This window comes from Dasypus novemcinctus, chromosome 5 (assembly GCF_030445035.2).
Source record: "Dasypus novemcinctus isolate mDasNov1 chromosome 5, mDasNov1.1.hap2, whole genome shotgun sequence".
NCBI lineage: Eukaryota > Metazoa > Chordata > Mammalia > Cingulata > Dasypodidae > Dasypus > Dasypus novemcinctus.
Genome location: NC_080677.1, coordinates 30,048,670 through 30,070,604, shown reverse-complemented (window position 1 = coordinate 30,070,604; position 21,935 = coordinate 30,048,670). Strand labels below are relative to the sequence as shown.

The following is a 21,935-nucleotide window of genomic DNA, read 5'->3' as shown; positions in this document are numbered from 1 at the left end:
TACATGTTAACAGAAAAACTCTCAAAATGGTTCTAATTTTACAGATTAAATTCTCTTTTAAAAAGAAAATAACTAAGTCTTTTTTGTTTTCAGATGTGCTTAATAAAAAGAAAAAAGGTGAGAGAAACCAGCACTGACATTTTACAGGGTCATTGAGTACTCACTGGATTATCGATGTAAAGCATGGAAAATGTGGTGGTCCAAGAAAAATCTCTCATGTGCACTATCAAAACAGAGAAGAGGTCTTAGACTGCACTGTTAATAAAACAGCCCACCTGAGGCCCAGTGCTGGTTAGACTAACATGCCCACCGGTCCATGTCATGTTAACAAACTCTTGCTATCCCCAGATACCGCTTCATGCTCTTACAGTGGGGAACAGCAGCCAGTCCTTTACTCCCCTGTGATGCAGGGTTTCTACATCTCTGCTGAAGCTTGGAAACAAAACCCCATGCAACTGGTTCATGGAGAAATGTCCATCAACCATCTATGCAACAATACCCGTCCTTCCATCCAATAAGTCATCCTTAACACCCAATCTTCCTGAATCCTCTTCCTCCCATCCAAAGCTGAAGAGAACAACTTCTTCAACAAAATTGACATGGACGCTTTCATACCGAGTCACAAAGTGATTCACACTGCAAAGGTTGACCCGGGAAAAGTAAAAAATGAGATGGAGGAGGTAAATCTGGGTTATAGCCAGAAGCGGCTCTTTCTCCATTCCTCCCTTCATCCCAGCCCCAGCCAGAGTATCTTACTTCCAAGATATCAGAACATTTATGTGACTGAACCATTAAGTGTTCAGTTCTTGTGAGTAATTATGGAAATAATTCCATCCATTAGTCCCATGCAAGAGAGCTCTCCCAACTAGTAATAAATACCAACTGTTTTTGTAAGATGAGATTGCTTGAGTCTTCAGCAGACTGCTAGAAAATAGCTGAAAACCTTTCACCCAAATTTCAAGGAAGAAGGCAACACAGGACATTCACCCGAGTTGCTCCTCCTTCTTTAGGAGACATTGCCAGAAAGTTATGTTTTTATAATCTGGAACTGTTAAGCTACTCCTAGTGGTTCACTGTTTACTCTAAATTATTTCTGGAGCAGATACAAGATTAAGATGAAGAACTCTCCATCAGGAAAATGAAGCCCAAGCAATACTTACAGGTCAGGTTACTTGTGACAAAATAAGGTCCATTTTCCACAAAGAGTCCAAACATGGATGAACCTCCTGGCCCTCCCTGAAGCCAGAGAACTACTGGGGCACTCATGGGTTGTACCTAGAGAGAAGAGAAAAGCCAGTGACCACTCACTGGGGCTGCAGAACACATCCTAGTTAGCTTACCCAAATCCTGTCTTTCAAGGCCTTGATTAAATCCTGTTAAGTCTTCCAACATCCCAAGGACCAAGCTCCCCTGTGTACAAAGTGTTAATCATCTGTGTTCCAATCACATGGCAATAAATCTATTGTTGCTTTGAATTATTATTTGCTTTGTATGCTGGTGTCTATCTTTTAGTGCATTGTCTTTATCTCACCGAGAGACAGAAAACCCTTTGAACGTAGAGGCTTTGTCTTTGTATGTTCCCCGATACCTAGCATATGACTTATTGCCCAGTTATAATTTTGTAGCTTTTTCAACATCGGGGGACTCTTCCAGTTGACCCACATATTCCTAACAGAGGCTCAACAAAGAACCAGTCTCTCCAGATCTCCCCCCTTGGCTGAGAGCCTAAACTGCCTTTTTGGTTTAGTTCACTAAGAAGATGTGCACAGGGTCAACAGAAACTTTATTCACCACAGGGAAACAGAGGAGTAGGGGGCAGGCCTGGAGTCATTGAAATGATGCAAACAACAGCAACAAAACCTTAAAAAGGTGCAGACTGATTGTGGTGATTTGGAACTTACATACCCCAGAAAACGATGTTCATAAAGCTAATCCATTCCTGTGGGTATAAACGTATTGTAAGGAGGACCTTTTGAGCAGGTTACTTAAGGCATGGCCAAGGAGGGGTCTTACTCTTCTTACTGGAGTCCTTCATAAATGGGATGAATACAGAGAGAAAGAAAGTCATGGAAGCAAGAAGCTGAAGGCAAGGTAACCCAAGAAGAGAAAGGAGAGACCAGCAGTCACTGCCATGTGCCTGGTCATGTGACAGAGGAGTCCAGGATTGCCACATGCTGGTCTACAGGAAGAAAGTATCACCTAGAGGATGCCTTGATTTGGACATTTCCCCAGCCTCAAAACTATAATCTTACAAGCTAATATATTACTATTTTTAAAAGCCAACCCAGGGAAGCGGGTGTAGCTCAGTGGTTGAGCTCCTGCTTTGCCTGTATGAGGTCCCAAGTTCAATCCCTGGTACCTCTTAAAAAATAAAAAAATAAAAATTTTAGAAAGCCAACCTGTTTTCTAGCAACTGTTTTGAGAGGCTTAGCAGACTAAAAACCCCGGTGTAGGAAACATGGGGGACATAAGTAAGACAAGGCTATTGGCAGGAATGGGATAGTAAAAATTGGCTTCTGGCAGTAGTGTCAATACTGCCATCCTCACTGTGTGGGTACTTAGAGCCTTTCATTCAACAAACATCTATGGAGCACCTAACATGAACCAGGCACAGTGCTAGGGGCTGGGGACATAGTACAGGAGGGAGTGAAAAAGAAAACTCTTCGTCCATTCAGAGCTTACATTTTCATGGAGAATACAGATCATAAATAGTCATGTGGTGATTAAAGAAGTATGAAGGATTGAAGGAGTATGAAAAGCAAATTAAAAGGATGATGTTAAAGTAGCTGAAAACTAGGAAGGAGGGACTTAATTTAGACAGGGTGATCAGGGAAGGGCTCAGTGAGCTGCGAGCTAGAAGTTGAGTAGGAGTCAGCTAAGAGAAGAGGCAGGGGAAAATGCTTCAGATGGGGGCGGGAAGGGGGCACATCAGAGTGTAATGGTTAATTTCATGTGTCAAACTGGCCAGTGTGTTCGGTCAAGCACTGGCCTGCTTGTTACTGTGAGAGCATTTTGGAGGTGGGATATGCATCTGTAATCAGTTGATTGCATCTACAGTCACCAAAGGAGATTGCCTTCAGCAATGTGGGGAGCCTCCTCATCCAACCAGTTGGACGTCTGAAGAGACAGAACTGAGGGCTTCAGAAGTCAGAAGAAGAATTTCTGTCCCAATTCCAGCATTGGTTCTTGCTGGAATTTCCAGCCAGCCAGCTTTCCCTGGGGAATTTGGACTAAGGTCTTTAACATGACCTTTATCAGAGCTGCCAGCTTGAAGCAGCCTGCCCTATGGAATTTGGAATTGCCAGTCCCATGGTCACATGACCAATTCCTTATCATAAACCCCATTATATATGTGCGTGTGCATATATATATAGTGTATGTAAAAGGATTTATTATAACTTATTTTAATTACATATATATATATATATATATATATATATATATATACACACACACACACACACATTTATCTCCCATTGGCTCTGTTTCTCTGAAGAACCCTAAGACTCAAGAACCCCGACTAAACTTGACTAAGTCTTACTGGGTGTGGAGAGCAGTGAGTGAGGAGGCAGCATGGCCTTAGAGCGACTCCTCCAGAGCAATCTGAAAGAAGCTCTACTTGACCTCCACTGGACTAAAAGTAGTGTCCTGAACCCTCAGTTGATGTCACGGCTCATTTGCTGTTCAGTCAGCCACGCTCAGAAATAAAGATCCTATCGCTTCAGCCAGAATGAAATCCTGTAACCTCTTTCTTAGCCCAGTCATCAGAGATACAGAGACAAATTAGGGTTTCACTGGCAGACCTGAGAATATTGGCTCATCCACCAGGATGACATGGCTCCATCCACCGGGATGGTAGAAGGCATGACTAACTCAGTGAAGGGGATAGCGGATGCCACAGCCAAGAACCTGGAATGAAGAGCTGATGGGGCAGGATCCTAACTGTGAGGACAGAGAGACTAGAGGGATTTGTCTTCTCCAGTCACCGTAAGTCTGACAAAGAGTCCTTCAGCAGCTTTGGAAAGGGGCCAAGGGGAGCCTGAGGACACGGGAGCTGTGTGAAGGACAGTCTAGAGCTGGAGAAGGGCTTCCCTGGGAGGGGCTACCTGGGGCCCACTTCTGTGCACTAAGGAATTCAATGAGATAATATTTGTAAAGTCAGTGGAACAAAGCCTTAATTATTGTTCCTGTAAACTATTGTTACAATTAAGGAAATAGGTAGAAATGGAACAAGTCCAGAGTCAATTGGGAACTCAGATCAGTAGGACTATAGCTTCAAAAGCCAGGATAATAGATAACTGGGGGGTGAGGGGTGGGTACTCTTGCCCCAGAGTGCTTAGGTTCAAATTCTGGCTTTACTACCTGTCAGCTGTGTGGCTTTGGCAGTTGCCTAAGATCTGTGGGCCTCAATTTCTCACAAGTAAAATGGGATTAAGTATAGTACTTATGTCACGTGGTCACTGGGAGGATTAAAGACATGGATTTTCAAAAAGCCCAGAGAGTGGCAAATAGTTAGTAGGCATCCTACAAATATAAGCTCTTGCTATGCGGGACAAATACTAGGAATGTACAGTTGTCTTTAATATAAAGAATCTATACATTAGAAAATAGGAACAGTAAGGAGCTTGGCACTTTTTTCCTTTGCTCCTTTGGCCTACATCTGCCCTGATCAGTTTTTCTCTAGTAAGTCCTCCTGCCCCCAGGGCTGCAAATGTCTGTGAAAAGGTCAAGAGAACCAGGGTCTTGTCTTACAGGTTGAGGCGGGAAGAAATAAAAACAAAGACATCCTTTCAAGGCTGCTGTGTGGCAGTGGAGTGAGCCCTGGAATTGGCAGACGGAAAGGTTTGGGTTCTACCTGGCCATGGAGTAGCTGTGCGATCTCTGCCCTCAGTTTCCCCATGTCCAGTGGCTGTAATGCCCACCTCACGGGGTTGCTTGAAGGCTCTGATGAGGTGATATATAAGGAATTATATTGTAAACCCTAATGTGCTACATCAGTGTAACCAGCTCTGCCCCAACTTGTCCAGACCCAATTTCCTGTGTGCTATTTTTCAGTACCACTCACCAGGACCGCTCTCCATTTGTATCCAGTCACAGAAGAAGCAAATATGCACATATTAGAGGTTGAAAAACAACGGAATCTAGATTGAAGTAGAGCCTGCTCTTCCCAGCATGCCTGGGACTGTCGGTCTGTCCACTGATTCTTGTGCATATGCAGGCTGGTCCCATTTCCTTCCTAACGTGCATGGGAGCCCTGGAAGCCACAGCCTTGGCTGCACAGGCAAAATAACTAGGAGACTTCCAACCAACCCTCCAGATGAATTTGCTTATTTTACATATTCCATATAAGTGGACTCACTCATTATTTGTCCTTTTGGGTCTGGCCTATTTCACTCAACATAATAAACCTTTCAAGGGTTCATTCATGCTGTTGTAGATATCAGAATTTCATTCCTTTTTACGGCTGAATAATAATCCATTATGTAAAAAGTCTTGGTAATAGATGGTGGTGGTGGTAGCACAATAATGTGAATGTAATTAATGTCACTGAATTGTACACTTAGCAATGGTTAAAATGGGAAATTCTGGTTATAAACACATTACTGTAATTTAAAAGAATATATAGTAACTAGCAGAGCTTTGAAAAAAAAACTCTGGCCCCATCTCTAGAAGTTTCAGTTCAATTGGCCTGGGGTGAGGCAGGCATCAGTTTGTTCCAAAAGCTCCCATGCAAGTCTTAATGCAGCCAGGGCTAAGAACTTGGACTCTCGGGTGCCTCTGCCCCCCACCCTATCCTCCCTTTGCTTTCACGTCCCTTCCTGTGACCTGGCACCATGACCCGGACCTCCAGGCTCTCAGAGAATAGCCTGATCCTGAAAGCCACACTACAAAGTCAAGTCCAACAGCTCGTGCCAAACATCTTTATTATGCAACTTTGAAGCACAAGACACTGCATTCCTAGAATGTTTAAATAATAGATCTGCACACACCTCCAACCTCAGCTGACCTTGCTCCTCAAATTTACTTTCTGAAGGAGATAAAGGAGCTTTAACAGCCCTTGAAGAAGCCTGGTTTTTTAAAGAAAACCCAATGGGTACATCTTTCTACTTTAGTGAGTTTATCAACCTGTGAACTAATTCCACCCTTATCTGCAAAATAAAGGTTCACATGCTTAAGGCTAAAAATTCAAGAGTTACATATATCATAGCAAGCCCACTTTTGTTGTATAATATTTATACTTGAAATTATCATATGCTAATTCTTAGAATGATATATTTAGTTAGCTCCTAATTGTGACAGGGTAACCCTTCTCCCACTCCCTTCCCCCCACTTAGGAAATAATAAAGGTAAATGAAGACACCCTAAGCAAAACCACATTGCAAAATGTAGTATCAAAGGAAGTAAGAGATATAGGCTTGAGGTCATTTAGAGTGTTACAAAATTCAGGACTGAAATTAGCATATTTATTTTTGTCAAAAGTTTTCCTTAAAATTTTTCTTTAAAACTTTTACATTACAAAAAAGTAATCTTAACTAATAATTTTTACAAGTATTAAAAAAATCCCCCTTCTCCCACCAATCCTACTCCTCAGAGAGGATCATAATGTTTACCCTTCCAGGGGTTTCTGTACTATAAACACACACACACACGCATGCACACACATCTTGTAGATAGTATATATGAAATACACATAAATACTTTTTCAAAAATATCATCAGGCTACGCATAATATTTTATATTTGCTGTATCCACTTAACAACATGTTGTTGACGGCTCTTCATATTAGCACCTACCATTTGACTGAATAGCACTCCACTCCATGAATTCATGACCACGGATTAATTCATTGAACATATAACGCTGCCTCCTCACAGGGCCTTGTTCTAGGGGCTGGGGAGGCAAAGCAGATCCCACTCATGGACCAGCAGGATCCTGGATGGTTAAAAGCATCCATTTGGGAGCCAGACCCACAGGGTCTAAGATTCAACTCCGCTACCTTCCAGCTGTGGCACTGGGCTAGTTATTTAACACCTCTGGGTCTCAGCGGCCTCTGCTTTAAAATGAGGATCATTGTATGTCCATCTCATAAGGTTGTGGGGCCGACTTACAGAGTTGACATATGCAAAGCACTTAAAAGAGTGCCCGGCACATACACTTAAGTGTTAGCTCTCATTATTTTTCTGGGGAGGGTGCGGACGCAGGAAACAAACAAGTAATTAAATAGATGGGTGAAATGATAGAGATATGATAGGGATTCTAGATTAAGTACACAAAGAAGACCTCTGAGATAAGTAACATTTGAGCTAAGACAAGTAATCCCCACTGATGGAGCACTTACATTTTTAATTGAAAAGAAAAGAATATCTCTACTAATGACTTGTAGGTCAGAGTAATATAGAAAGAACCGATGATCACAAAGAAGGAATAGAGAAATTCTAAGTATTCAAGTGAAAAGTCTGCCTAGTGGTAGAAGGTCCCATAAGCAAGAAACAGCTACAGTTTGACTCTGAATCCCTTTCAGTTCTTCTGATGACCCCTAGTGGCCAGCTCGTGAACCTTGACGCTCCTTCAGGTTTTGTTCTGAATGAACAACCCAGGAGGGAGGTTACCTACTCTATTTTTCAGAATCTCTACATAATTTCTTACTTTAGTGCATTACATTCCTTTTTCACAATGATGGTGAAACAAACTGACCCTTTGTCTTACTGGAAAGGCATTCAACGTAATCAAAACTCATTTATTTGGTTTAACACACCCAATTTCTTCCTTTCTCTTTGCTTGTAAGTGAGGAAAGAGGATTCACCAGAGGAGACCGCACGTGGGAAAACAAAATGAAACTAAACTAGTGCTGAATCCTTCCTGTTCTACTGCTCCCACGTAGAAATGCCCTCCTTGGATAGAGTTGCCATCGGCTCTGAGACTTCCTTTTCACCCTGTCTCCACAAACCATCCACTGTACTTTCCTCTCCAGGATCTCCCCTGCATTGTTCGACAGAGGTGACCTGCTAATCAGGCCTCACAGGGGTAATTTACAGGGGGGGAGCTAAAGACTTGCTGATTCCAATACTCCAAACTAATGTGGTTGTATTTTTAAAAAGACCTTTATTGGAATGACTATAATTTTAAGAGTCTCAGGCACCTTAACCAGTGCGAGGACAATGCTTTGACTAAGGAATCACTCGTAGTAGGGCGGCCATCTTCCAATACCCAGGGCTAGGTACGTGCAGTCGATTCTCATCATTCGTGGTAGTTAGGTTCTAAAAGGTCACCGTGAACTCTGAAGTAGCGAATACTGAACCATTGCCCCTGAGGGAAATACAGGATTAGGTTCTGGTGAGCCTCTGTTCACAACATTTTAATCAACCCATCAATCCATAACCTTTACGTGTGGTTCTCTTTAAATTCACCTCATTTAATACTCATTGTTGATTTAGTAACACTGAACTCACAGCCAATAGCTCCCTAACCCATGCTGAGCTTATCTAACACATCCTTCTTGTGCTAATGAACTGGTCAGCACTGCAGCACAGCGTTTGGGGGCGGGGGCGCATCTGAAACAGCAAAATCACCAACAAACAGCACAAAAAAGTGAAAAGTGTGGCTCTAAATATATCTTAAAAAGGACACTTGCTTGCAGTGTGAGGCTGAAACAAGATGGCAGCGTGCCACCTCGCTCAACCCCAGCTGGGAATGTATCAGGCAACTAAATTTTTTTGCTGCTCTGCACGTGTCTGCTAATGACCGCAAAAGGGCCATGAGTATTGGTTTTGAGGCTACGAATATATTTTAGTGAGTAGTTGAAGTCACAGCTGCTGACTCCACCGTCAGTGAGGAGTGTTAGCCACTCCTCCTCACCCGCAATAAGGAATGCCACACCATGTAAGAAGAATCAGCAACTAAACCACTAACAGACCCAATCGGGAGGATCAAGCAATGGTACCACTTAAAATGTGAACTCAATTAGTAAACTAATTAAGGCTGTATTCACACTTCTATGTGCGGTGGCTGATCATTAGCTTGGTGTAAGTAATGTGTTCTATCTAATTGAAGTCATTAGAACCCCAAGTAATGTATCTAAATTCCCCCCAAGTATGTTAGAATGGGCTCCCATTTTGCCCCATAGAACCCAGTTCAGTTAAAACTTCAGCTTCTACACGAATGGTGTTAATCAAGGCAGAGCGTTTTATTTAAAATAATTAGTTTATGACTAGAATCGTTAAATAGGTACATAATAATATTTTAATTCTACCCACATGCTTTAAAGCATACGAAGAACTTACTTAAGACATTCTGTGCTTTTCACAGGAATTCTACTAGAAGTTATTGGTATTAACTACTTCCTTAATCTTCATTTACTATAATTATTGCCCTGTACTGTCATACGGAAAATTAGCTTTTTCAGATCATTTTCTGTTTGAAGGCTTCCTTGTATTGCTTCTAAACTCCTCCTGACTTACCACATTTTGAATCAGCTCATTAATCTGAACCAGTTTATGTCCCCACTAGAATCTGCTCAATTTTTCCCCTTCTTAACACCTCTACCTGGCTCTCATTTCTTCATGAGAAAGGTTTGGCTTCTCCGTATGTGCTTTCTATCAAGGAGCTGTACTTTAGAAAGAAAGGCTGGGGGAGAGAGGGATGGGAGGTAGGAGAACACCAGGTCTTACCTTCCATTATCAATGCAAAGAACAAAGTGGCTCAAAAAGTTATTCTCTTCTCCCTATTAAATCTTCATTGCTCCAATATGATCAGACACACAAGGATTTCTGCAGTCCAAATATACCTATGGATGGGGTGGTCTATAACTTATTTTTAGCTACTTTGTTTGCCCCATCTACTCTCTATTCTTCTAGATCCCAACACCATAAATGCATATCAAAGAGAAGGTAAACAGGGAAAGTTTGAAGAAGGCAATTGAAAGACCTTCAAATCTTTGCAGCATTAGTAATGGATTTCTAGCCACCTGTGGTATACATATTTTAAGAAATCTGTCTGTCTACCCCACACTTCTTGCTCCAAGAAATGACTTTCCCTCTACCCACAAAGATGGTCCATTAGCCATGTTTTTCCCACGTGACTGACCCAGCACCCTCATCCTAAGCTTAGTGGACCAAAGGAGAACACCTCAAATCGGGTCAAATCACTCTCTGGCCCTAGGAAAAGTGCCAGTTAATCTCTGTTGATTGTATGATCTGAAAACAGGTCAACTTGGAAACTATAGTTTGGCTATTTTCTGAAAATACAGGCAAAGCAAAGCACATTGATCTTCCGAGAGAGAAGAATGAAGCACAAATGAGTAATCCTGTGGTCTTGGAGAGAATACAGTTGAGGAAGGCTGGCTGTCCTGGTTCCAGGTGCCTTTCCGGCTCCTGGTTCCTTGGGCCAGACCACAGTTCCCACTCTTGGTGTCTCCAGGCATGAGAAAAGGATTTAGAATAGGTGAATATATCAGTTAGGGTCCATTCAGGAGACTGAAACCACACATTAATTTTGGCAGAGAAATATTAATATAAATAAATTTTAATTACAACAGGGAAATAACTATAAAGATGTAAAACGAACTCAAAAAATATACAGGATGAGAAAGAGTACTCATGGGTGGATAAACCAGATGGGGGACTGAGGACCCTCCTCAATTTGGGGTTCAAACTTCACTGGGGAAGGGATGGTTATAGCCCACAGGATGGCTAAGAAGTTCAGTGTGTGCCCTAGCCCAAAGCTGGCTCACAATCCCAGGGCAAGCAGTGAACTTTTTCAGGGAAGAAGTGTCCTGTGACTATCAGGTGGGCATGCAGGAGGAATGAGGATGTTGGGAGCCCACTTACTTGAAGGGAGGCAACAAGCCTAATGTGCACAGTGCCCATGTTGAGAGGGCTGTGGGAAACAACCCTACAGAGTGTAGATGGCTATGGCTTGTGGGTGGGTACACAGAGGGAATTGGGGTACAGGCAGCTGAAGCTGGCATGTGGAGGGAGTCAGAGGCAAGAGTACTGACAGGGCCGTGTAAGGCCTGAGGTGTACAGTGTCCAAGTTGAGAGTGCTGAGGGAAACCAACCCTAAGGTGAAAATGGCCAAAACTGGTGAAAGTGCTGCAGAGAGTTGAGCTGTTAGGAGCCTGCTTGTTGGCAGGTGGCATAAGGTCTGGAATACGTGGTGTCTATGTTGGGAGGAACTTGGCAAGGTGGCCATCAGGCCAGAGCCAGAACTATAAGCTTTCTGAGGTTCTGCAAAGTCTGGGTGTGTAGCTAAGGCACAAAGCCACTCATGTCCTAAAACATGTCTTACTGATGTACTGTGTAGCAGGGACAAGAAATAGCAAAATGCAGGACACTGGAACCAGGAACAGAAGAAGACTTTTCTCCTGCTATGTCCCTGCAGCACCCTCTACTGACAAAGCTTAATATCATGCTCACTACATTGGGAAAATGCTTCCTTATCTCAGAGAAGGTAAGGGTGGAATTGGAGGTGAAAGGCAATAAATGACATTTGGCACAGTGGCTCATCATGCCCTAGGCTCACACCCCCCAGGTTAGGGAATGTTTGCTCATTGTCACAAGAATCAGAGCAAGAGACAAAAAATATGTGACGAGAGGCTGCCCTAGTTATCTAATGTGGTATAACAGCTCTCTAAAATGTAGTGACTTGAAACAACAATATATCATCTCTCATGCTTTCTATAAGTCAGGAATTTGGGGGTGTCTTGGCTGGGCAATTCTGGCTCAAGGTCTCTCGTAAGGTTGCCGTTGTGATATTGGCTGGGGCTGCAGTCATCTGAAGGCTTGACTGGGGCTGGAGGCTCTGCATCCAAATTGACTCACATGACAAGCCGATGCTGGCTGGAGGCTGGAGGCTCCTCCACGTGGCTGCTTTAGTATCCTCCTAACATGGCATCCAGACTCCCCCAGAGTAAATGATACGAGGGTTCAAGGCAGAAGGTGCAATGCCCTTTATGATCTAGACTTGGAAGTCACACACTGTCATTTCTGCCTTAATCTATTGATCACAAGGGTCAAACCTGATTCAATGTTAGGTGGCCTTATACAAGGGCATGGATACCAAGAGATGAAGGTCACTAGAGTCATCTTAGAGGCTGGCTACCACAAATGCAAAGTCTCATTCACTCAGCCCAGACCTTGATTTGGAGTTCTTGTATGTTTTTATACCCTGGTAACATATTTAGGCATGCCTTATAGGCAAGCAGGCTTAAAACTATAGAATGAGAGAAGGTAAGACTGGAAAAGAACCTTAGCCATCCACTAGGTTCAACATCTTTTTCCTATTATGAGATGAGTGAGGCCCAGAGAATTTAAATGACTTGTCGCAAGTTATAAAGACAGGAACTGCAGGCCTGGGATTAAAATCCACCTCCAGTTCTCTTTCCTCTTTTCCCAATTCAAGTACGCTGACTGGCTGCACTGGAATCACTTGCAGAGCTTGTTAGAACTATTCCAGATCTACTTAATTAGAATCTCTGCTGGGAGGGGCAGACACTGAGCTGAGGAATCAATCCTATTTATTCAGATCCCATGTATTTCTGAGGAGCAGCAGCCAAGTTTGGGACCTACTGTCTTACCACATCGACTGTTACTGAAGAAGTTTGGACACCAAAAAGAGGAGGTGCACCCAGCACCTTGCGGAGGCTCCTGGGGCCAATCCACACCTTCATCCCCAGGGGCAAGCTGACCTGCTGGCTTCCAGGTCCCCTTGGGGACATGCTCTTCTCCTAGAGAGAATGCTTTATGTTTTAGACCAGGAGCATCAGTGAGGTTCATTGCCATTTCACTGCATTGTTTCCTTAAGTCATGGGTCCAGTGTGAACCTAACCCCATGTGTAGCAGTTTGATATTGTTTATGAATTCCAAAAATAGATATTGGATTATGTTTGTGAACTAGTCTGTCACTCTGGGCATATTAGATTATATGGATTCAGAAGTTTCAGTTTTAGTTGATTAAATAATGATTAAGGCTTTGACTGGACTACATCAGTAGGAACTGCACTGCTGAGAAGAGAGGTGGTAGTTTTGATGTGGAGCCTGGGGAAGTAAAGATGCGGAGAAGGAGGACACGAGAAATTTTTTGAGCTGCAGCCCTGGGAAGTAACACAGAGGAGTAGAGACGGCTCCATAGACACAGCAGAGACCCTGGGAAGAGAGACCAGCATAATAGCCTACAGCTGTAGCTGAGCCCAGACCTCTATGGGCTTATTCCTCACAAGCCCTGGGAAAGAGAAGAGCTTCTCCCAGTCTACAACTAACATTGGAAGAAGCTGGGGCCATGGAGCCTTAAGAGGAAAAGGAAGGCCGAACATTGGCAGCCATCTTGCTCCAACACGTGGCAACAGACTTTGGTGAGGGAAGTAACTTACGCTTTATGGCCTGGTAACTGTATAAGCTTCTATCCCAAATAAATATCCTTTATAAAAACCAACCAATTTCTGGTATTTTGCATCGGCACCCCTTTGGCTGACTACTACACCATGCTACCTGGCTCTTTCTGTGTTAACCTGACCCCATGCTACCTGGATCTTCCTCTGTTAACCTGACCCCATGCTACCTGGATTTTCCTGGGCATCTGATGATGAAGGGTCAGAACTTGCACAACCCTGGGAGTGAGCACCTCCCTAAATGTCCCCCTTAGGTGCCTCGCTTGCTTCTTCCTATTCCTCGCCTTACTGACTCCTCAATATGACACTATCCTTCCTCAGTCACCAAATGGATACTCAGATTCCAGGAGTCGCAGCCATTTGCCTTGGCCAAAGGAGCAAGATGGGGCCTTAGTAAAGGGGCTGAAGTCTAAATTAATGCCTTGGGTTTTGACCCTATGACATTTGAGACCAATAATCTGCAGGTTTTGGCTAATACTTTCAATAAATTACCTATGTTCCTGTATCTATAAGACAAAGCCCAATACTGGATATCTTTTTTCAATGAGAGGGATGCTAATTTTAAAAATTAATCATCCATACTCCTTTTTCTTTTCTTAAATGTAAAAAATCCCAATTCACATTGTTATTTCCTTACCCAATTGCAACTAATCCAGATGCTTGGCTGTCTTTCAGGTCCTTCCAATTTAGAATTTTCCCCTATTTCCTGTCTTCTTTAATCTCCCAAACTGTGGCTGGTTTCCTTCTGTACAGTATTTGCCATTAATAATGGCATGATAGTAATAATAAAAACAGCATCAGCAACTATCCTAACTCTGCCAGGCACTACTCTAAGGGTTTTACAAATGTTATCTCATGTCTCAAAACCTCTGTCAAGTAGGTGTTTTGATTCCCATTTTAGAATGAGGAAACTGATAAAGAGGTTAAGAAACATACTCAAAAGGTTACATTTGGCCTAAGTGGTAAAAATAAGATTTCTATCCAAGTCTGACTAGCTCTACTTTTAACCACTATATTCTAGCCCATAATTTGTTTTGTTTTGTTTTGTTTTTGTTTTTTCTAAGTATCTTACACATGGTAATCAAGAGCAAAGATTTTAAAGTCAGAGATCTAGATTTAAATCCCAGTTCTGCCCATTCCCAGCTGAGCAACTTGGGGCTAGTTATTTAATCTCTATAATCATCAGTTTCTGTCATATGTAAATGAGGATAATAATTTCTTCCTCATGGGGGTTATTGTAAGAATTAAATAAGAAAATGCACGGTGCTTAGCAAACAGCCAATGTTCAATAAACAATAACTATTATCATTGTTACAGTTTTATTGGCTTCATTATACTTCTCGTCCTATGCAAAACGCCTATTCATTTCTCTTGCAGATTGTATCCCCTCTGCACGCCAAGTTCTGCAATCCATTAGGCACTGATTTGAATGCAAGAACAGGGGAGTCTCAGAAATAACAGGAAAACTAAACTAATTTGAGAAACAGCATCCCCCCTCAAAATACTCAGAGGATATTACAACCGTGGCATCCTTCCTGGAGCTTGCATTTTCTCTGCCTTCAGTTTTTTAAAGGGGTCATTTCTCTCCTGATGACAGTTATCAGCTGCTTCCCTGTGACGGGCAACGAACTAATATTCCTGCCAAATGAAAAGGAACCCCCCCCTCCATTTCCGTGACTGCTGCTTCTCCTTTTCACATCCTTTATCTCCTCACCCAAACCGGCCCCGTTCCATCATTTACAGCCGACCGTCTCGGCAGGAGGGGCTGCTCTGCGGCCTCAGATAGCTGGCTCGGTGTGCAGGCTCCCGTGGGGAGGTCTCAAAACAATCTATTCTGCCTGCCAGGTGGGGACACCGGCTTTGGGTACCACCTTTTCATCTCTGCTTTTGTCTCCCCGGAAGCGCAGTCTATCGCTTCCAGCAGCGCACCCTCCACTGGAGGCCCCCCTCCCGCGGTGGCGGCCTAGCGCTCCGTCTACTGGGGTGGGCCTAGAGCGAGATGCCGGCTTCAGGACTAGGCCCCAAAGCCCCTCATCTGGCCAGGGGACACACAGCTAGGTTTTCATTTAATTAAGGGGAGAAGGAAAACAGCAGCCCAGCCACTGTTTCAGGGATTAGCTGGGCAACCAGGGGTGGGTGCAGCCTCCCAGTCCCCTGAGCACCTTCATAGTCCACCACTCACCCGCATTCTAGACACAGCGGTTCACCTGCTCAGAGGCAGCCTGAAGGGAGAAAAGGAAGAGCAAAAGGGGCCGGGGGCGTGTTTCTGTCTGACCTACTCCTTCATCATAAATTCCTATTTTTACAAATCTGGATTATTTACTAAAGAAGATTCAACACCCAGTAGTCAACAAGGAATTAATTAACAAAGCAGGAAAGAAAGGAAGGGCCGGGGTGGGGGGCGCGGGCACAGAGTGGGAGGAAGAGGAGAGGGCGCCCCAGGCTGAGCCGGGTCTGGTCAGAGAGGAGTAACACAGGCAGGACTGGGAAAGCTGACCCCCATGGACTTCACTGGCCTCTCCGGCACCCCCATTTAGCCCTCGTCCCAGCTGGGTGCCCAGGACAGCATCATCTTGCTTCGGCTGTTCCAGGCATCTCTGGGAAAAGGAGGGCGGGTCACTTTGGGTCAGGAGCACTGGGCAGTGGGCCCGTAGGCTGGAGCCAGGCTTTCTCGAGGGTGGGCCCCCTGGTGATTCTGAAGTTTGCCGGCTTCTCCCAACTTAAGGAATCAGACTCTCCGGAGGATGCCACAGATCATTCTTGCAAACAATAAAATGTGAGCATCACCAAGAGAAAACGTATTGAGAACCCCAACACTGATCTGGGCAAACCTTTCAAGCGTCCGTTTTGTTCAAAGCACAAGTGGCCGAGGCTGTGGTAGGCAGAATGGCCCCCAAATGGTGTCTGCGCCCTAATTCTCGAGCCTATGAATACTTACGTTACATGACAAAGGGGGCTCAAGTTTGCTGGCCTTGGCAACCTGACCGGCTGACTTAAAACAGGGAGTGTATCCTGATTACCCAGGTGGGCCCAGGGCCATCACAAGGTCTTTAAAAGTGGAAAAGGGAGTCAGAGTCAGAGAAGGAGACACAATCTGGGGTCAGCAAGAGAGAGGCAGTGTGAGGAGGAGTCCACCCGCGGTTGCAGGCTTTGAGGCAAGGGATGCGGGTGGCCTTTGAAAGCGGGGAAAGGCAAATAAATGGATGCTCCCTAGAGCCTCCGGAAGGAACACAGCCCTGCCAACACTTTGGTTTTAGCCCAGGGAGACCCACGTCGGACTTTTGACCTCCAGAGTTGTAAAATAACGTATCTGTGCTGTATTAAGCTGCTGAGTTTGGGGTAATGTGTTAAAGCAGCAATAGGAAACTAACACAAAGCAGTGAATGGTAAATTCTGTCTTCAGTGATGCTGACACAGGTGATATCAAAGACATGCACGTACGGCATGGCTTCTGGAAGGCATGATGTTTCAGACACCTCCAAGAACTCAAGGAAAGCTTCCTCCTCTTAGAATCAGGTCACCTCGACGGGAGTCCATGCGGTGCAGCAGTGCTCCAGAGGGTATCCACCAATTGCAGTGAATGTGCCACACTGACGAAAGAGCTCGCTGATGTGGGAGGAGTGGGGTGGGGGAGTGGGGTATATGGGAACCTCTTATATTTTTTAATGTAGCATTTTGTGTGATCGATGTATCTTTTTGAAAAAAGACAATAAAAAATTTGCTAGAAAAAATCTCAGGTCCTGTTTCTAGGCTTGATTTATATCACTTCTTGAATTGGTTGTGTTGGGTATTTTCCTGCTTGCTTCTGAAGAACCACTCTCCACTCTTCTCCACCTTTCTCCACCCTGCTCTGCACCCCGGCAGGCAGACCTGGAAGGACAGAATCCACAGCCTCCCCCGCCCCTGGCTGCCGGGCCTCCCTGGTGAAGACGCCAGCTGAAGCCAGGGGGGCGCTCACTGTCAGGGCTGACCCTGGACTTGCAGGACCCCGGGAGGGAATATCTCCTTCTGTCTTGAGCTGGAGGCGCCCCACTTGCCTCACCCTGTAACACAGAGGAAGGAGAAGACCCTCTTTGGGGTTTGAGGACGGCTTCCCAGAGTAGGTAACAGCCTGAAGACTGCTAGGAGCGCAACCAAAGAGGACCTGGAGCCCCTCACCGTTTCTCACATGCCTCCCCAACTGTCCTTGCTTGGGACAGAACTACGTCAGAGGCGTGGTTGGGAAAGCAGAAGTGAGAAGTCAAGAACCAAGAGAAGCAATTTAACCTGAAAACAGCCATGGAGTAAGCAATTTACCCAGTCATTTTATATGCAACACAGCTATGTGCAAATCACTGGCAAACATAAACACCACCCTCCCGTGGGGAGAGCTTCTTCATTGTTTTCTCTGGCTTCTAAAGTAAATCCAATTTGGAAAGTATAAATAGAAAACTGCTCAGTGGTGAGATAAAATTTGATTATGTGTTTGGGCACCTCTACCAATACCCAACGGCAACCATCAGTTTAAAGTGACTAGTTCATGCAGAAGAGCTGTGAGGCCTTGAAGGGCACTGAGTACAACTGGCGAAGTTCAAGGTTAAGTCCACCTGTGTCTATATGGACCCGAGAGGGTGAACAGCTCCTTCTCCAGGAAGCCAGCCTCGTCACTAATCCTTCTCACCCTTCCCCAGAGACCCAGAGTCTGAGTTGGGTGCCTGTTCCTCTCTCCCCTACAGCACCTTGATTATTCAATAAAGGGTACCAAATGAGCGGATGCAAGAATAATCGCTGGCACGGCAAAATTCACAGCTGGGGCAGCCAACTAAACGTAGACTGCATTGCCTGTTAACTGCAGGAGTCTCCCGCTCTTTACCCTCCTTCTGTTCTCCCCCCAGTCCCTGCCCCAAGTATTTTTAAAACAACAAAAAGATAAGGGGAATGTGGCAGTGTTAATATTCCAAAAAAGGAGGCATGGAACCCCTTCCCCCCCACACACAAACATTTGTTTCCTGCACAGAAATCATGCAGTCATTAGCACTAATTGTTAGAAACAAAAGAACATCTAAGATTTTTTTAAAACTCCTGTAGGTTTGTAGGGGAACCTTTCTTGAGGCCCTCGAGTGGCAGTCAGCCCTGGAGAGTAAGTGCCTTGTTTGGTGCTGCCACAGTCCTACCTGAGCTGGAAAGAACCAGAAGAAGAGGTTGCTGTTCAAAGTCTTATTCACGGTGAGGTAGCCGGCGTAACTCTTCAGGATCGTTCCTGGCAAAGGACTGACCAAACTCAATTCTTTTCCTAGTGGGGAAAAAAATTTACCCAAGGATTAGAGTCGTAATACCGTGTTCGCCGTCTCCGTGGCTGTTAGACTCTCCCAGGGGCCGGAACCCGGGTGAAATAATCAGAAAGACTACAAGTGTTTTGGCATGAACGTGCTCTCAACAGCAAATCCCAGCCTGCCCTGGAGGATTCCAGGTACTCAACATTACAAAGCAGCCAAGGACAAATGAATTTTTAAACTTTTTTGGGGGGAGGAGTCCCCAAATATATTTTATGAGCTCTCATAAGATTTTTAAAAAGGAAAGATGAAAAGAAAATCACCTGTCAGCTCCACTCTAAAAGGTAGACTGAGGAGCATAGTATACTGCACCACCTGGTATAGAGAGCAGGGTAAGCTCACATGAGCCTGAAAGGGTGGGGTGCAAGAGAAACAGTCGAGCAGCTCTTGGCCCTGAGGGAGCCTCTGTTCTCTAGACTCGTTTTCCCAGAAAGCTAAAGCCCTATCCCTTCTGTTAAGGGGAATGGACAAGAGGGGAAGGGGAGGAACCGGGGTCTGTAGGAAGAGGCAAGCAGTGAGAAAGGGGGTAACCCCTAGCAGAGCCTCAAGAGAGAGGCAAATAGGACACAAGGCAATTGTAGATTTCAGGGGCCCTCGCTTTCTTATGGCAGCAAAGGGACAGAGGGCATGCTCAGAAGCCAAGGGTGCCCAGGTGTAAATAATACTCATAGGAGCAAATACCTAGAAGGCTGCTGTACCAAGTGCTTTACATCATGAGGTAGGTAAATTATTATCCACTTAGAGAAGAGAAAACTGAAGCACAGAGAGGTTAGGTAACTTGCGGAAGGTCACCCAGCCAGCAAAGCAGAGGTGGGATTTAAACCTAGTGGTCAGGTTGCAGAGTTTGTTCCTTCCGCCATCCTGTTACGCTGCTTCTCATTAAGAGTTCATGAGAAGGTGCAGGTGGCAGGGAGCGGGAGGGGAGGCAGTGGTTAGGAAGGATGCAGAGAGGGAACAGAAAATAGGTAGTAAGGTATGGTGGGGAAGAAGGCAAAGTCTGGGTGTGGGAGAGAAGTCCTTCGGTGGTGACAAAGCCAGTGTCCCCAACAAAAACCGATCCTTCAAGAAAAGCAACTTACTTCTGAGACATGTTAAGTAGCAAGGAGCAGGGAAGGAAGCGTGATCTCAAAAACCTCTCCCCTGCGCTTGCCACCGGTTCAAGGTGCACTAGGTGTGCAGGCCTGGCTAGACCCCTCAGCAAGTCGCGCCATCTCTCAGAACCCCTCCTTCCTCCTGTGGATACCGATTCCCCTGCTGCCTCTCCAGCAGCCCGGGCTGTCCCCGAGGAGCAAACGGGAAGATGCACAGAAGCCCTGAGCACAGAGCTGGACACAAAATAAGGGAGCAGCCAACGGGAGCCTTGATAACCATTAGTCCCTGGGCCACGGCGACTGAGGTCTAGAAGGCTTTGCCTTTTGCTGGCCCAGCCCAGTTCCCCCAGGGAAGGCGATTAATCTAATTTCTCTAGCTCTTTCTCTTCCCTTCCCAATTCCCTCTTCCTCCTCCCCAGTAAAAGGCAAAGAAAGAAGGAAAAAAAAAAAAAAAAAAGGAGGATTTTAAGAAAAAGAGGAGAGAGGTGCCTTGGGGGAAGTGTTACCTGCACCCATACCAGTGTCATATCTTGCCTCTCCCCATACTCTGCATCCACTCTTAATTAGCCCAAAGAAAGATCACCTCCAGGGTCCAGCAGCCTTTAAAGTGCTTTTGAAATATTCTTAGAGAAAATATTAATCTTCTCAAGATCACACCAAGATCGCCAAAAGGGAAGGCAGAAAAGGAAAGACTAAGGGATTGGAACTGAGACGTGGACCACAGAGAGGTGAATGAGCAGGAGAGGGATTCGAGAGAGAAGACAGAGAAAGATGAGAAAGGTCAAAGTATAATGAGAAAAAGAGAAAACATATAATAGAAAGGAGCTGGAGGGAGCGGAATATAGGAAACGGATGATTGAATCAATCTATCTCCCTGAGCCCAGCGCAGCACTGAGTCCCACGGTCCGCTCTCAAAATGATTCAGATGTTCACCCGCCTCTCCCTTCCTGCAGATAACAAAGATGTTTTTCTGCTACCTTGTGCTTACTTGGATTCGCTCCTAGACCAGGAACCACTGGAGAGCAAGGAATTTTGTCTTATTTATATTTGCGTCCCCTCAGGACACAGCCTGCTGATTTACACACTTAGGATAATCAACACATTTTTGTTGGATGGATGGATGGATGGATGGATGGATGGATGGATGGATGGATGGGTCACTGACTCTGCACTAGGATTAGTTTATTTCTATAAAAACCGCCTAAGGAAGGCAGACCTTACTGATACCTTAAGAAATGCAAAATTTTCTCTGTCCCTTAAAAAAGTATTTCACCTGTTTCAATTTTTTAAATTTCCATCAACTACCTCATAGTAAAATTATTAAAAGTTCAACTAAAATGATTTTTTGTATTTTCAAATGTTCTTTTCCATCCTTCCAGGCCATTAATGGAATGTGGAGAACAAACTCCCAACACAGTAATTTCTTTCTTCCTGAAACCATGACTCACAATACAAATTTTTAAAAGAGTTAAAAAAAAAAAAGCTTTTCTTTGAAGCGATTTCACGTCCTCCTTGTTATTTACTGCTGTTACCAGTGTTTATGACATGAATTTGGGAGTGTGACCAAAGAAGGGCTTGAACTAACTAATCAGGATGCACTTCAAATTCACAAACACTCAGTGTGGACAAGACGCTATCCGATCACACAGATATTAAATTAAGACCTAGTAACAACATATTATTTTTAAGTTTGTGAAAATGCAATGTTCATAAACAGGCTAAAATTTGCCTCGTGCATTCATTTTATTTCAGAGAATACAGAGAAAGTAAACATGTAATTACAATTAAATAAAACTAAGTCAACTAATTGGGGATTTAAAAAAAAATTACCCTTGTCTTTCTGTGAACTACTGTGTATTTTGAAAATGCTCCACTGCAATATTAAGGCTCACATTCCTAAGGTTTTGACAGACACGATAAACAAAAGGGATTCAGGGGAGTGAGCTGACCATCTGTCCAGAGCTTCCTGAACTTTCAGTAGAGTGGTTGAATAAATTATCCTTAATTATGTTGTCAGAGCCGCATCTGAATTCTCAGATGAGCCAGATTTGGGATCAGCCACTTAAAATTCTGCTCAAAGATTGTGACTGTGTAACATAACTTTAGAAAATGGCATTGCATTATATTTATGATTTTAAATATTGTCCT

The 21,935-nt window shown here is 44.4% G+C and overlaps 1 protein-coding gene across 3 annotated transcripts in view; it reads right to left on the bottom strand.

Moving 5' to 3' along the window:
* The window catches only part of CPVL (carboxypeptidase vitellogenic like), a 130,520-nt gene that overhangs the window by 79,348 nt on the left and 29,237 nt on the right, over positions 1 to 21,935 (bottom strand). For all 3 annotated transcript variants that reach the window (XM_004476077.5, XM_004476078.5, XM_058296839.2), the window contains 3 exons: positions 18,538 to 18,656; positions 1,161 to 1,275; positions 165 to 223 (listed from right to left, as the gene is read on the bottom strand). In XM_004476077.5, the coding sequence (XP_004476134.2) occupies positions 165 to 223; positions 1,161 to 1,275; positions 18,538 to 18,656 (293 nt within the window). The remainder of the gene's footprint in view (positions 1 to 164; positions 224 to 1,160; positions 1,276 to 18,537; positions 18,657 to 21,935) is intronic.